Source organism: Oryzias latipes, assembly GCF_053564925.1.
Source record: "Oryzias latipes strain Hd-rR chromosome 1 unlocalized genomic scaffold, Olatipes_Hd-rR_3.1 chr1_Y".
NCBI lineage: Eukaryota > Metazoa > Chordata > Actinopteri > Beloniformes > Adrianichthyidae > Oryzias > Oryzias latipes.
In genome coordinates, this window is record NW_027616335.1 from 5,625,794 (window position 1) to 5,641,756 (window position 15,963).

Sequence of the window (15,963 nt, forward strand, 5' to 3'; positions counted from 1 at the left end):
CATCAGGGGTCGCCACAGCGAACAAGTCGCATGGTATATTTGGCAATGTTTTACGCCGGACGCCCTTCCTGACGCAACCTTCTCAAACCGGGCTTGGAACCGGCACAAAGGTAGAGAAGGGAACAGGGAGCAGCCCGGAGTCGAACCCTGGTTTCACGGATGGAAGGCGCCGCAAACCACCACGAGCTAAACCAGCTCCCCCACACGGTCATTGTAAATAAATGCAGAAAACATTAATAATCCATGTTAACCTTCCTAATAAGTTGTTCAACCCAACAGTACCCCTAAATTCTTGAGACGGCTGTCTCATGAAGATGGTTCATTTGGAAGTCAATCTATTGATATCTTGAAGTTTATTTGAATGATGCAAAACCTCCACTGAAGTGTATTTTTGCCTGTATGGCAATGATTGGCGCCATCTAGTGTTCAGTTAATCAAATTGCTAAGTCCACATGTTTAGGTAAACAAGTTATTGAAAACCTTACAGTAATGACAGTAGTTTCAAGTTAATTCTTGTCATGTCTTAAATTTGATTTGAATTATGGAAAATCTCCACTGATACAATTCCTGTCATGTGTCCATAGAACCAAGCTGGAAGCTGTGCCAGATGATCCAGGTGATCTGACCTGAAAAGTGAACTGCAGAGCTGCTTATACTCAACTCTTGAACATACGAGGTCTTTTTATTGGAGTTGTAAAGAAGGTATTTGGATATATTCCGTTAGAGGACAACACTCCAGATGGACAACAGTGTGGTCAAGGAGTTGACCAGCATTTGCTTCCTTACTCTGGAGGAACTCCCATTAGATGACAAGCTGACAAAATAAAGACTAAGCCAGCTTTTATTTTTTTTTCCACACATGTTGTAGTGAAATTCTAATTTTCACGTTAGAATGTACTTGAGATTATTTTGAATAAACATTCAGGTAAATCTAAGTTTTTGTTGTGTCTTATTTACTTTTTTGTATTTGCTGTCTCCTTTTTTAATGCTATGATCTGTTAAGTGCTTACAAATCAAAGAACAGATCAAGATTGCGTGTGATGAGGGAAGGCTCAGAAAACACTGCAGCGACTGTCTGGAAATGCCTTGGGATTCCCCCTGAGGAAGTGGCCTTTGAAGAGGAAAATCTGACCATCTTTGCTCAGACTGCTGCCCCTGTGACCTGATGTCTGAAGAAAATGAATGATGCAAATCTGTAAAAACACAAATTCTTTTTTATTGTAACACAAACATATCTGTCAACACATGTCATCGACAACAGAGCTAAAATGTTCAAAGCTCTCAAAAACTCTGTTTTGAAGACCCTCTGAAGTTGACATCTTGGTCACTGGGCAAAAAGTTTTCTTTTTGTATTTTTTGTGTCCCTGGAGAGCTTGGCCACAGACAACAAACGGGGAGATTGTGCACTCTTGACACTTTACTGTCCCCTCCTGAGCTTTGTCCTTGGAGCTTCCTTTTATAGATGGTAGCTTTTGCCCAGGAGGGTGTGCTGATGCTGGTGTGTGTGCTTTGCATGGAGGCGGTGCTGATGCTGGAAGCGGTGCTGGTGTTGTCAGGGGCAGGTCATATGGGAATGAAATAGACGCCCTGGATGGTTGAGGAAGCAGCTGCAGGCTGCGTTTGGCTACGGATGACAGGTTTAATCAGAGTTCTGCTTGGTGGTTTTGGGAAGGAGGTGGAAGAGGGCAGAGGGATGTCTGTTCTCTTTTTCAGCTTTTTTGTTCCAGCAGTGCTTGGTATTGGTACATATGTAAGCACAGGGTAGTCTTGTGGGGGCAGCACAGCTGGCTGATGTGGTGCTGGAGGTAGCTCCGAGGAGGAGATGGAGGTGGTCTTTGTGATGGTGGACGGCTGCTTGGTGGCACGGAGGTTCAGCAGCCTCTCCTGAAAGCGTATAAAGTCTCTCACCGTCTTGCTGTTTATCTTTGGTAGAGGGATCCCCGCCCTGGACAGGATTGGGTCCTCCACCAGAAGACAATGCTGGATGCGTTCATACGCTTTAAGAATGTTGGTCTTCTCCGGGCTGCTTTGAGAGCCGTGAGGTGTCCGCAGCCACAACAGTTTCACCAGGGTGTACATCAGCCTGTTGTTTTGGGCAGGGATGTCTTGCTGAGCTGGAGCGTACCGTTTAGCCATTTTGACCTTCTGGATAACGGCAGCTTCAACAAGATCATCCCTCTTGGTCCTGCAGTACAAGGTGTTGCCCCAGTGTGTCCTGTACAGCTGGTGAAACTTCTGCGGCTGCTTATCATGTTCCTCCACGGCGTTCCAGGCTTCCACAACCTGGCTCCTCTGCTCTGTGGTGAGGGACAGCTTGTTCTCCCTCACGCCAATCTCCACGAGCAGAGAGCAGAATCTCTCCAGCCTCTGGAATCCAGGAAGAGGATTCGGACTGCAGACATCCTCCTGTTTTAAAGAACAAATGTTAAAAAGGTTTCAGAGAATAAAAAGACTTGCACGCAGGAGACTGTCTGTGCCGTTTGAAATATTTAAAAAGAGGCTACTCACAAAGGCTGGAGGGTGAGGAGTGGAGGTGTCGTGGCTGGTGATGCTGATGTGGGCTGGGGTGGCGTGGAGAACATCACTCTGCTCCTCGCTGTCGCTGTGGTAGGCCTCATCTTCCACTTCTGGATCCAGCTACTCAGGTGGAACCACCTCCTCTTCTGGACCAGGTCCATCTGACATGATGTCCTGCAGGGAAAAAGGTCCAGATTCCCCTGTGCTCTGGCTGAAGAGGTACTCCAAACCCAGGAGCTCATTTGAGGCCACATCAGCGGGAGTTTGGAAGTTTTCTTCCACAGTCTCTCCAAACAGCTGCTGACAGCGTCTGTTGAGCCTGTCAATCAGCGGAGCAGAGTACGTCTGCGATTTTTCAGAAACCTCATTTTTAATAACCTTTCATGTGCTGCTTCTGTGCACGCCAGAGTGTTCTACCTGGAATCATGTGTGGCAGCACTTTGTGGAAACCCTCCAAGCTGTTGCTTCCTCGAAGGCATTTATAAAAAGGCACATCCACACCGTTGATGTTGGTAACACGAGCCACCCTGTACATGCACATGTCCGGTGGATCCTGAATGCAGCCCAGATGCCGCTGCTGGCACGCCCACACCTCATCGATGGCTTCTATAAATAATTAAAAGGAATTCAGAAATAAGGCAGTTCAGTCAACACATTTTTGACACAAACAGGGATGATTGTGAACTTTTTGTTTTAGTTTGTTTTAATTTAAGCTCTGTTTTCAGGTTGTCAGTCCAAATAGCTGCCTTTCCTTTGAGTTAATGATCCTCAGTGTGTTTAGTTGTTTGGTTCTCAGAGAATCTTTTAACTGCTGACAAACATTCAACATTTAGTTATATAGTAATTGAATAGTTCACTAAGAAAGCTTTGCGTTTACCTGGTGTCTTGAAGAGGCTCACTCCGCTTTCATCCAGACCAGCTGGACCTTTCAGCTCCTCGATCGCCCCCTGGATGAGCTGGAATGTTTCCTGCGGTCCCAGAGTCACCCTCCGCACGTGGTGCTTCAGCTGCTCCCTGAAGATGTGCTGCTGGATGACGCAGTCATCCGACAAAGACTTCAAGGCTTCACCCTTAGCCCTGACAGCCTTTATCAGCAGATCCAGGTCGCCTTTATTGTAAGCCAGCACTGCCCCAGCCAGTGCAGACTTGAATGCAGCGCATTTGGAGTGGCTGTCGGTCCGGATGGCTGCCTCGAACCGGTGGATCCAATGGAAGATGTCCAGACGAACCACCATCCCACGGTCAACCCAAGGCTGAAACAAAGTCTCCACCGCTGTATGGCCTTGAGCGCGGCAGCACCCCCGATCAATGTACAGGATCTTCGGAGCCAGTTGATTGGCCTGCTCAAACCTCTCCATCAGTCCTTGACACATGGGCCGAAGCTTGTCTGTGGATTCCTCGCAGGTCAGCACGAAGGTCACAATTTGGGAGTGTTCGTTCCCAACACTGGTGAACCACTCGGCTGACCCATGAGCCTCTCTAGACAGCTTCTTAACCACCTGAAAGATACCATCATTTGTCATCAAACCCCAGCAATATGAGGTGCATTTCATCTCAAGTTGTGAAAATGACTGCAATATGTCTGAAATGGTAATACAGTGAAACTTTAAAAAACTTTTTTGGTGGAATCCATTTTCAGCACAGTGCCAAAGGTGGAGAGGATCTGGTTCCTGTAGTCCTGCACATTGTCGGCCTCTGCCAGCAGAAAGGCGTGCCGCAGCAGTCGCGCGGAGGGTAACTCTCTGGAGGGAGGGGGGAAGGTGTGCCCCAAAGCGGAAACAATGCCACCCGGCTCCACGGTGCTCATCAGAAGGGTGGTGTACAGGTCCTTACGATGAAGATATTCTTCATGGTGGTTTTCCTGGACCTGCCGCCACACCTTTCACCATAGTGTTGCCCACTGTTCTGTCCCGCAGTAGGCGAACAACATTCTTGTCCACGCCGTGCCTTGGAGAAGAGAGCGAGTCATCAGATGATTCATTTAAAATTCTTTCACATGCTGCTGCTAACACTCACTTGCAGGTGAGAACTGCAGGGAACATGGCTTGATGGGCCTCACTGAGCTGAGACAGAATGACACGATCCCATGCAAGCCAGCGCCCCACTGTGCCCCCCTCCTTGTTTCTGGCTGCCTTTGTGCATGGTCCACAACACAAAACCTCAGTCACCATTGTGTACCAGCTGGACACGTCACATATGTGCCGTACCTGCAGATATCAGAAACAGTGAAGCAAAGCTGAGCAACGTGTGATGTGCTAATCTCTGAGGCTATATTTAACTACTAAACAGAACAAAATTAAAGCTGTATGGAAAGCCTTTAAAATACATTAGTATTGGATCTTCTGTCCTGAACACTTCTGCTTAAAAAAGAAATTTACAAAAAAAGAAGAAAAAAAAGGCAAGTCGTACCCGATGATGGTAGCCAGACTTGTAGAGGTGCACATCTCGCCCTGCACCTGCACAGGTGTCACCCCGAGGACACTTGAGAGAGTACCTCCAAACTCCCACAGGACGCCAGACAAAGACGCGGCTCCGGAAAAAGAGGTGTGGAGCCGGTAGACCAGCGCTGATGAAACCAGGAGGCTCCGGAGGGTAAAACCACATCCGGTCTGATTTCATCACCCGCCTCCTCTTGAGATGGCCAGACACATCTTTATATGTTTGAACGGCTGTGAACAGTCCTCTCTCTGTGTCCTCCTTCAGCCAGTTGACGTCAGCAGGCGGGATGCCATTGGGGTCTTCCCACAGACGCACCCAACCCTCTAATTCCACCTGCATTGTATATTATATACAGAACATGTGATGAGTTTTAATTAAATGTAAGAGATTTAAAGTAGTCATATTTACTAACTTACAGGTGAGTCACTCTGAGGCAGTTCCACAGGAGTGACGCGACTCTGGGATGTGGAGGCCAACGCACTGGTCTGAAGAACAAATGCAGAGTGCTGTGCAATGGTTCCAGACAGAACGGGCCTCTTACTGATTTTAGGCTGGGAGGATGCAGATGGGGAGGTCCTCTCTGGATGAAGGGGGGCAGATGAGGATATCTGAGGCTGGGAGGAAGATGCGGTTGAGGCAGTCATCTCTTTCCGAGGGGAAAATGAGGATGACTTGACCCGGCTGGCTGACTTCTTTTTTGTAGGCTGGGATTCTTTAGAAACAATCTCAGTAAGCCGACTACTGCCTTGGCTTGCACTAGCGGACTCCTGAGACGTCACTAAATCTAAGAAAGTAAAAATTTTGGGATTAAGAAAGACATGCACTTATTTTTAATTAACTCTGTTAGTCTCTTACCTTCCACAGCCTGACATGCAGCCATCAGCTCAGCATCATCAGCAGCAGCAGACATTGAAGATGGATTGCCCATTTTCAGCTGTTGCTGCAGTAGGAAAGAAAACGTTTTAATTCATTAAATTCTGTAAAGTTCAGTCGTGAAACATTATCAATGTGCAAATCAAACACGCTCTTTGCTTTTGGGGTGTTTATGGCCACAACACTTACTTGTTCCCAAGGGCCGTGTCCCTTGGGTGCCGGCTCCCTGGGCCTGGCGGTGCTCTCTCCGCGCGGTGGGGGGGTTCATATTACACCTGAGCCGGGGGTGTTCGTGTCTCTGGGGGGTGGGTCCTGGTCCTTGCCCCTGGGCGCTGGGCCCCGCCAAACTTCCAACATGGCCGAGCCTGGTCGGGCCATATTTATAACATCCCTTGTGGGCCGCCCTTTTTTCCCCGGGGTTCCCCCCTCCTGGGCGGGGGCGGTGGGCCCCTGCCTTGCTCCTCCCTGGACCAACCGTGGGCCGGGTGGGTGGCTGCCTGGAGTGCGGAGCGGGTCTCCCTTGGGGGGTCCTGGCTCGTACCTGGGGTCGGGGCGGGGGGATGCCCGGAACTCCTGGGTGGTGGTGGGGTGCTCGTCTGGGGCTGTGGGGCGTCCCTCTCCGGTGGGGCCCTGCGTTGGGCTCTTCCGGCGCGGCGGGGGGCTGCTTTCCTGGCTGGGCTGGGGCGGCGCTCTCTTTCCCTCCGCGCCTCCCTGCTCTCTGGCTCTGGGGGCCTCGCGGCGGTCCTGCTGGCCCTGGCCTGGGTGGCGGTCTTGGTCGCCCGGGGGGCGGTTGTTCCCTGCCTGTTGCCGTGTGGCGTTGGGGGAATTCCGGCTGCCGCTGCTGCTGCGGCGGGGATATGGGTGTGGGGGTGGCTGGGCGCTCCTCCTCCTTCTTTTCACATTCCACCATCCATTTTAGAAGAACATAAACACTCACCTGAGCACAGGTGTTAGCTCACCTTTGCATTAATAGTTTGCATGATTGAATGAATGAAAGATTTCACACTAGTTGGTTTAAAGGCATAGGTATGCGTTCGTGAACACTATCTGTTTTGTGTGCATGTTGCCATGTGGACATTTTTGCGGCTAGCAGGTGTGTTGATAATATTTGAGTGTGTGTGAACAGGCCCCGCCCTTTTTGTACTACATTTGAACCGTACCGTAACGATAAACAACCAGTAAACCTGTCTGCTCTATGCTGCTTCATGGTCTTACCCCCCCTTCCCCTCCTATTATCACCCTCCTACCCCCCCCCCCCCCCCTCTCTAACGTCCCTCTCTCTTCTTCCCCTCTTTCCTTTTCCGTCCGGTCCAACACCAAAGATTTTCAGACATGATTGAAATTAATAAAGTTTGGCCTCAATTACAAAAGGGGTTTATTCAGACATACCTTTGGTTTGTCTGAAGATGAATAACCCCTCTTGTTAAAATAAAATATGTCCAACACAAGAGGCCCTCAGCTCTCATCTGTTTGCCTAGCTGTTGGACAGGACAAGTTAAAAAAGAGAAGAAAAAAAAAAAAAACATTAAAAACTAAAAACACACATTACAGTAAAAACCCAACCCACCCTACACCCTTCCCACTCCCCTCCATTAAAGCACATGACCCACGACAATGAATGTTGACTACCAATGCAAGTTAAAATAAATAAATAAATGAATAAATAAATAAAAAAGCAAGCAAGCAAACAAGCAAGCAAGCAAGCAAGCAAGCAAACAAACAAACAAACAAACAAACAAACAAACAAACAAGGCTTGGCTCTGCTGTGAGGAAACGGCATTTGGGAATCTCTTCATACCAGGAGCCAGCCCGGCCACGGGAGCATCGCCACAGCGCCAACCCAGACTGGGACAACACCGGGGTCCACTTCACAGCCGTGAGGCTGCAAAATTAAACCCCAGCCGCCCCAGCAAGGGCAAGAACTGCAACAACAGCCACAGGGCAACCGGCAACCCTGGCAGAAAAGACTCCCACAAGAAACACTGGGGCTAAAATCACAATAAGATACTAAAATTATAAGATTTATTAAAAAAAAATAAAAAATAAATAAATAAATAAATAAATAAAAAAAATAAAAAACTGAGAATAAGATGCATAAAATGAAATGAAATATAGTATAGAATATAGCCTATAATAAAACTAATAGAATAAATTAGCAGTTAAAATCAACTAAAAGCTAAATTAAAAAGGTGGGTCTTTAGCCTCTTCTTAAAAACCTCTACAGTCTCTGCGGCCCTGAGGCCCTCCGGCAGGCTGTTCCACAGGCGAGGACCGTAATGGCAGAACGAAGCCTCACCAAAAGTTTTGGTCCTCACCTTAGGAACAACTAAGAGGCCAGCACCGGAGGACCTCAGGGTCCGCGAGGGCTCATATTTTAAAAGAATATCATTCAAATAAGAAGGCCCAAGACCATAAAAAACACTTATAAACCATTAAAAGAACTTTAAAATCAATCCTGAAACGCACAGGGAGCCAATGCAGCGACTTGGTCCTCATCAGAACTCGTGCCGCTGAGTTCTGCAATAGCTGTAGATTTGAAATAGACTTTTTGGGTAAACCAGAGAGCAGGGCATTACAGTAATCTAAACGACTGAAAATAAAAGCATGCATTAGCACTTCTGTGCTGGCAAGAGAGAGGAACGGGCGGACTCTGGCAATGTTTTTAAGATGATAAAATCCTGTCTTAACGACATTTTTAATGTGTGGGATAAAATCTAGCTCAGAGTCAAAAAGTACGCCCAGGTTTCTCACACATGGAGAAGGTTTAAAATTATGAAGATGTGGTAAAATCATCTCTCTCTTGTCTTCAGAACCGATGATTAAAACTTCAGTTTTGTCCTGGTTGAGCTGTAAGAAGTTTTCTGCCATCCACAACTTTATATCTAAAATGCAGTTTAAAAGAGTGTTAACAGGTTCAAGGTCATCAGGAGACACGGCGATGTAAAGCTGTGTATCATCAGCATAGCTGTGAAAGTCAACGCCATGTCTCCTGATGACATCCTCAAGAGGCAACATATATAAATTAAAAAGTATTGGCCCTAAAATCGACCCTTGGGGAACCCCACAACTTATTTCGTGGATTCTTGAAGAGCATGTATCCATACTTACATAAAAGTGTCGATCTGTAAGGTAAGAGTAAAACCACTTAAGAACATTTCCAGAGAGGCCCACTAGACTCCTAAGTCTGTCTAATAAAATCTGGTGATCTACTGTATCAAAAGCGGCACTAAGATCCAGCAGCACCAGAACAGAAATTTTCTGTGAGTCATAGTTTAATCTAAGATCATTAACGATCTTTAAAAGAGCCGTCTCTGTACTGTGGTTTTTCCTAAAACCAGACTGATATTTTTCTAAGATTTTTTGGGCATTTAAAAACTCATGCAGTTGAGTAGCGACACTTTTTTCTATTATTTTACTTAAAAATGGTAAGTTGGATACGGGTCTATAGTTATCCAGATTTTTTGGATCTAATTGACTCTTCTTCAGAAGGGGCCTCACCACCGCTGTCTTACAGGCAGAGGGGAAGACCCCCGTCTGAAGAGAGCAGTTTACTATATTTAAAAGCTCTGACTCAAAGAATCCATAAAATGTTTTAAAAAGTGAAGTGGGAATGGGATCTAAAAGGCAGGTTGTAGTGTTTACTTGGGATAAAACTCGACCAAGCATCTCTGCATCAACCAGGACAAAACTCCCCAGTGTTTCTTCTGGTAAAACCAATGCTGGAGGTCTGTTAAGATCAGTGTACTGCATGGATGAAATGTTTGATCTTATAGCATTGATTTTACCCATGAAGTGGTCTGCAAAGTCCTCACATGCAGCATTAGATGATGGCATGGAGGACTTGTTGAAGTCTTTATTTATTAAAATATCAATTGTTTTAAAAAGAAATTTGGGGTTGTTTTTATTTTCTGAAATGATTTTTGAAAAATAAGAGATTCTGGCCCGTTTAACTGAGTTATTGTAGATTTTGAGTTGTTGTTTTAAAATGTCTTTATGAATGATTAAATTCGTCTTCCGGTATTTCCTCTCTGCTCTCCTGCAGTTCTGCTTCAGACCCTTAATGTCGTCAGTCTTCCATGGCATTTTAGGAGTGGCTCTTATTGTTTTCGTTTTGAATGGAGCCACTTCATCTATGGAAGACTGAAGTCTGTTATTTAAATGATCAACAATAAAATCACAGGGTGCAGGTAAAATCTGAGCAGGAGTTTGCTTAAAAGCATCAATAAAACTTGCAGCCACTTCAGGAGTTAAACACCGGCTTCCTGCTGGATTTGACTGGTGACATTAAAAAACACACAATAATGGTCTGATATGGCCAAATCAACAACAGAGGGCACCCCAGTGGACAGACCATAGGTAATGACAAGGTCCAGGGTGTGTCCCCTGTTGTGAGTTGGCTGTGTGACATGCTGCTGAAAATCCATGCTGTTTAGAAGATTTAAAAACTCACAGGCATAGATATCATCATAATTATCAACATGCAAATTAAAATCACCAGTAATTAAAATCCTATTGTACCTAATATGAAGAGATGATAAAAATTCAGAAAATTCCTCGATAAAACAGGAAGGAGGGGTTGGTGGTCTGTATACTGTGACAGTTAAAACAGGTGGGTCTCCAAAAAGAAAAGCATGATGCTCAAATGAACAATATTTACTAATTAAAACATTTTCAGATGATATTGTTTTAAGAGCAATCGATGCTGTACCTCCACCTTTCTTTCCTCCCCTGATTGAAAATAAAAAGTTAAAATTAGGTGGAGAAGCCTCAGTGGTAATAGCTGGTGCATCAGAGCCAAGCCAGGTTTCAGTTAAAAACAAACAGGTTAAATCATGGTCTAAAATCAGATCATTAATGATAAAAGACTTATTTAAAAGGGATCTGACATTTAAAAGAGCCATCTTCATGGTTGTGGGTAAAATCTGATGTGTGCATGTCATGGGTTTTGTGACTGATGTGTGAATTGGCCGGAGACATCTAACATGCGAGGCACGTGGATATGAATGCAAATGATTTGAATGTCTATTGGTGATGCGGATTGGTATGTGATGCTGTATGGCAGAAAATGATGTATCAGTGGTGTGGATGTCCTGGTTCAACCGTCAGCTGGGAATGGTTTTTAAAGAACGGAGTGTGAAATCAATGTTCATGGTGAGAAGACGGGAACCACTATAGTTGGGGTGTAAACCGTCTGATTTGAAGAGGTATGGTCTATTGTAAAAAGTTGTGAAGTTATCAACGTATGGAATGCTTATGGAATGACAGTATGTTTTTAACCAAATGTGAAGCTGACGGATGCGTGAGAACATGATGTCTCCATAACGGGGTGCAGGTAGTGGTCCAGATATGATGCAGTTTATGTTTAACTGTTGGATGGTGTGAATCAGGTGGATGAAGTCCATTTTCAGAGTCTCTGATTGCTGCAGTTTCATGTTGTTGGTGCCTGCATGTATGATGAAAGTCTTCGCAGAGGGGTGTTTGACAGAAAGTTGGTCTTTTCTGCCATCCAGAAAGTTGGTCTCCCACTATGAGCAGGGGCTGCTGCACAGGTCCGGGTCTCCCAGAGGGGTGATGAGCAGCGGCCTCCGCTGAAGGGTGCTCAGGCGGAGAGTTGGGAGCTCCAGAGCGGTGTTTCCGGGCAGACAGTAATCCAGCGTGAAGACCTGTTTTTCTTGTGGAGAGTGGATCCCCTGAAGCCGGTGAAACGCAGGATGCGGCGCGCGAGCCCCGGGGAAGCTCGCCTGAGCGTCGGGCCACCGCCTCTTTCAGCAGACGGCGGCGTTTCCCTCTCGTGCCGGGCGCCAGCGGAACAGCGGAGGATCCGGGCGGCTGGGCCAGTGCCGCGGCTCCAGGAAGAAGCGCGAGTTGGTCAGACTCCAGCAAAGCGGGCCCCGAAGCAGCAGACGCCAATGGACCCGTAGAGGTGGAAGCGGGAGTCGTCGCCTGGCTGGGACCAGCAGCAGAGCCGGATGCCACGGTAGGAGTTCCGCCCGATGTTGGTCCCGGTGAGCCCGCTCGGGTCGCTGATGCCGCGGTGAGGTCTTCAGCCAGCGGGGCAAAGCGGTTGGTCAGCGCTAGGTTTTCCGAGCTGGCATTGTTGGGTTTGGACCCACAGATCCTCCGGCCGCGACGTGTCACCTCAGCCCACGACTGCTTGGGCGTAGAGCAGAGGGCTGGAGCCCTGGGCCCGGCATCGGCCTGGTCTTCATGGAGGTCCTGTGGACTCCTGGCCTCCACTGCAGAGCTGGTGTTGGTGGTGCTCGGAGCCCCGTCCATCCGCTCCCACCCGTTGTTTTTACGGCCACAAATTTGAATGATGTTACTCTCCGTGGCGGTGGAATGGGCTTCGGCGGGAATTTCTCCAAACCATGGAAGGGTTTGAGACAGGGAGCGGTTGGTGTTAATGGAAAGCTGTAGTTGTTGGATGTACTTAGACTGGGAAGCAGATACTGATAGAATTTTTTCTATCAGAGCAGATTTTTCCCTGAGCTCCAGTCTAAGTTTCTGAACAGTTTCCTTAAGTCGGCAATGTCCTGGGTCACAGTGGTCGGGAGTGCATGAAACTCCGTCTGGACGAGCGGCAGCCATCTTGTCATGTGCATGTCGATCGTCAGACGTGCACTGTAGAAGCATAGCTCCAATGCCTCTTTGAGATGCGTCAGTTTGCAAAATGAAAAGTTTATTAAAATCTGGACTGTGAAGTATGGGGTCCTTACTTAATGATTGCTGGATGTCCCGAAATGCTGTCACAGACTCTGTAGTCCACCTGATCTTGTTTGGACATCTTGAGCCAGTCATGTCGGTCAACGGAGCTGCACGGGCTGAAAAGCTTGGGATAAACTTGTGATAAAATCCAGCTAATCCAAGAAAAGACCTTAGCTGCTTTCTTGTCTGTGGTAGAGGGCAGGATTCAATCGCCTGTACTTTGTTGACTTGCGGTTTGATCAACCCACCTCCAATAGTGTAACCAAGGTACTCCGTTTCACTCCGGACAAAAGCACACTTTGCTGGATTGATGGTTAACCCCGCAGCATGCAGGCACTCCAGAACCTTCTTCAGATGTCTTAGATGTTCCTCCCAGGTGGCACTGTAAACCACAATATCATCAAGATATGCACAAGCACAGTCCTTTAGGCCACTGAGTACCTGATCCATAAGTCGCTGAAAAGTTGCAGGGGCACCGTGCAACCCAAACGGAAGAACGGTAAACTGAAAGAGCCCCCAGGGTGTCCGAAAAGCAGTTGGTTCCTGGGACCGCTCTGTAAGGGGAACCTGCCAATAACCCTTACAAAGGTCAATAGTTGTTAAGAACTTTGCCTTTCCCAGACACTCAATGAGATTGTCAATTCTGGGGGTTGGATAGGAATCAAATTTTGACACAGAATTTAGATAGCGAAAATCTATGCAAAATCTGATGGTTCCATCCTTCTTGGGGACCAACACAACTGGATGACACCACTCGCTTTTGGAAGGCTTGATGATCCCAAGGGACAGCATGTGATCCACCTCCTCCTTTAGTGGACCCAGGAGACGTTCTGGTACTCTGTAACTCATTCGCCTCACTGTAGCCTGCTCCCTTAGCACAATGTCATGGTGCACCAAGTTTGTACATCCTGGATATTCCTGGAAGACTCTGGAATCAATCAATGCTTTCACCTGAGCTTGTTGGTTTTCAGAAAGATGGTTTAAATCCAAGGTGGTGGGCATTGATGATGGCAGGAATTCATCCACTTCGTCCTCCTCACTGACATCTCTGATCAGCAGTCCCATGGCATCGTCTGCAGTCCTGGAAACCCATTCTTTGAGAAGGTTAACATGCAATACACGACTGGACTGTTTGTGACCTGGGGTGGAAACCTGATATGTTGTAGCCCCAAGTTTCTTTTGAACCACAAATGGGCCTTGCCATTTGGCTAGCAACTTACTGTCACTTGTGGGTAGCATTACTAGGACTTTCTGACCTGGCCGGAAAGTTCTCTGGCGTGCTTTTCAATCATACCAGCTCTTCTGGTGCCTCTGTGCATCAGCCATGTGGGCCTGTGCTAACTCGCTCATCCTCTGCAGCTTCTCTCTCATTTGAAGAACATACTGAATGACATTAGGAGGTTCTTCTCTGTCCTGCTCTCCTTCCCAGGTTTCTCTCAAGAGGGTCAGGGGTCCCCTTACTTCATGTCCATAAAGTAATTCAAAGGGGGAGAACCCTGTTGAAGCCTGGGGTACCTCTCTGTAGGCGAAGAGGAGATAAGGTAGCCACTGACCCCAATCAGACCCGGTTTCATTGACGAACTTATGAAGCATTTGCTTAAGAGTCTGATTAAAGCGTTCAGTCAACCCGTCCGTCTGTGGATGATAAGGAGTGGTCCGCAGATTCTTCACCCCCAGGAGCTGATAAACCTGCTTAAGCAAGTTAGACATGAAGTTAGTACCTCGGTCTGTCAAAATTTCTCGGGGGAAACCCACTCTGGAGAAAAACTGCACCAGAGAAAATGCCACAGCTTTTGCTTTCACACATTTCAGTGGAAACACCTCTGGGTACTTGGTGGCATAATCAGTGATGACTAGCATGTAGCGGTTTCCAGATTTACTTTTCTCCACTGGTCCCACCACATCCATGCCAAGGCGTTCAAACAGAGTGCCAATAATTGGGAGAGGCTGGAGTGGAGCTTTGGTGGTACATTTAAGTGAGGTTTTCTGGCACTGAGGGCAACTCTGACAGTAATGTTGAATGTCTGTACGTAAGCCAGGCCAGTAGAAGTATTTCATCACACGCGCAGTTGTTTTTTGCTTCCCTAGGTGGCCAGCCCAAGGTATGGTGTGGCCTAGGCTGAGTACTACATCTCGAACCAACAGAGGAACCACCAGTTGCTTCACTTTTCCTTGCTGGTGATAAAGAAGTCCATTCTCCACCAGATATTCCCTCTTTGACTCCTCAGCGGTTTCTGCTGCTTTTACAAAGCAAGACGATAAAGTTGGATCATTTTGTTGCATTTCAACAATGTTAGATGGCAACTTGAACCCTAAACCCACTTCTGGAGTTGCTTCAACAGGCAGATCTACCACCGTGTGTTTAAATTTCTCTTGCCTTTTCTGACTACGTGTTTTGCGAGACTTCCCGGGGTTTTTCTCAAGCTCAGCATCATAGAAAGGTAAAGCGCAGAGAAGTGGCAGATTCGCATCTGTATTTTTAGCTTGAGCTCTCGTAACCGCAACAGCACTTTCTCTTGTGTCCAACAGGTCATAAAGAACTGGCAGGTCATGACCCAAAACAACTGGGAAAGGAAGGTCATCAACAACTCCTACTTTCAGAAGATACATCTGTCCTTGAATTTCCAAGTAGAGATCAGCAGTAGGATAAAGTCTTTTATCACCATGTACACAGCAGATGGAAACTGTCTCTTGAGTGGAAAAAAGGTTGACTGGTACATGTTGTCGATGAATTAAAGTCTGTGTACTGCCAGTGTCAATCAGTGCATTGAAACATTTCCCATTCACTTTAACAATGGTCATTTTAATAGGCTGGTTAGCTCGACTTTCCAAAGCATGGCTCTGATACGGAACGAAACACATCTGAGTGAGCTTGGCTGAATTTCTTGGGCAAAGGGGTTTAATATGTCCTTCCTGCCTTCCTGCAGATTGGTGGTTTATTGGAAGATTTTGCTGGTTTACTCATCTGATCGTCCTGCACAGGCATTCTCAGTGCACCTGGAGCCATTCTGTGGTGGCGGTGTTGTGGGGCTGTGGGCCTGCGGGAGTCTTTCATACCCTTCCATTGCAGGTTGCTCCATGGTACATTTTTCTTGCGAGCAGCCACAAACACCTCTGCCAGTGTTGTGATTTAGGCCCATGCTCTTTTATCCAGACCTGAAGCTCAGGAGACATCATTCTTAAGTATTGTTCCATAATGATTATTTCACCAATTTCTTTCACCGTTTTACCTCTGGGTTGAATCCACTTATCATAAAGTTCTTTGAGATGGGCATAAAGCTCCTTGGGACTTTCGTCGGGGCCCACTTCCAAGGAACGAAATCTCTGTCGGTAAGACTCAGGGCTGATGTCATATTTATGCAAGATTGCAGTTTTAACTTTTTCATAGTTCAAAGAATCATCGACATCCATGTTAACATAGGCACTTCT

General features: G+C 46.9%; 1 protein-coding gene across 3 annotated transcripts; it reads right to left on the minus strand.

Annotated features, from left to right (window-relative positions):
* Positions 1-1,194: 1,194 nt before the first annotated feature.
* On the minus strand, positions 1,195-5,918 carry LOC144990381 (uncharacterized). 3 transcript variants are annotated; one of them, XM_078943587.1, is made up of 8 exons: positions 5,812-5,916; positions 5,373-5,740; positions 4,927-5,289; positions 4,534-4,724; positions 3,395-4,464; positions 2,935-3,123; positions 2,509-2,836; positions 1,195-2,406 (listed from the first exon to the last, which is right to left on the minus strand). In XM_078943587.1, the coding sequence occupies exons 5-8, from the start codon at positions 4,068-4,070 to the stop codon at positions 2,325-2,327; spliced, it is 1,275 nt and encodes a 424-aa protein (XP_078799713.1). In that variant the 5' UTR covers positions 4,071-4,464; positions 4,534-4,724; positions 4,927-5,289; positions 5,373-5,740; positions 5,812-5,916; the 3' UTR covers positions 1,195-2,324. The 3 variants fall into 3 exon arrangements, with proteins under 3 accessions (XP_078799713.1, XP_078799714.1, XP_078799715.1); XM_078943588.1 differs by lacking the exon at positions 1,195-2,406 and having other exon boundaries at positions 2,557-2,691; positions 5,812-5,918; XM_078943589.1 differs by lacking the exon at positions 1,195-2,406 and having other exon boundaries at positions 2,725-2,862; positions 5,812-5,918.
* Between the last annotated feature and the right edge of the window lie 10,045 nt (positions 5,919-15,963).

Excerpts from the sequence above, each read along its gene's own strand:
- LOC144990381 (XM_078943587.1), bottom strand. The coding sequence starts at position 4,070 with ATGAAATGCACCTCATATTGCTGGGGTTTGATGACAAATGATGGTATC. Across the intron at positions 3,124-3,394 it reads GAGCCTCTTCAAGACACCAG|AAGCCATCGATGAGGTGTGG; the intron begins GTAAACGCAAAG and ends AATTATTTATAG. Across the intron at positions 2,407-2,508 it reads CTCCTCACCCTCCAGCCTTT|GAGGATGTCTGCAGTCCGAA; the intron begins GTGAGTAGCCTC and ends TCTTTAAAACAG.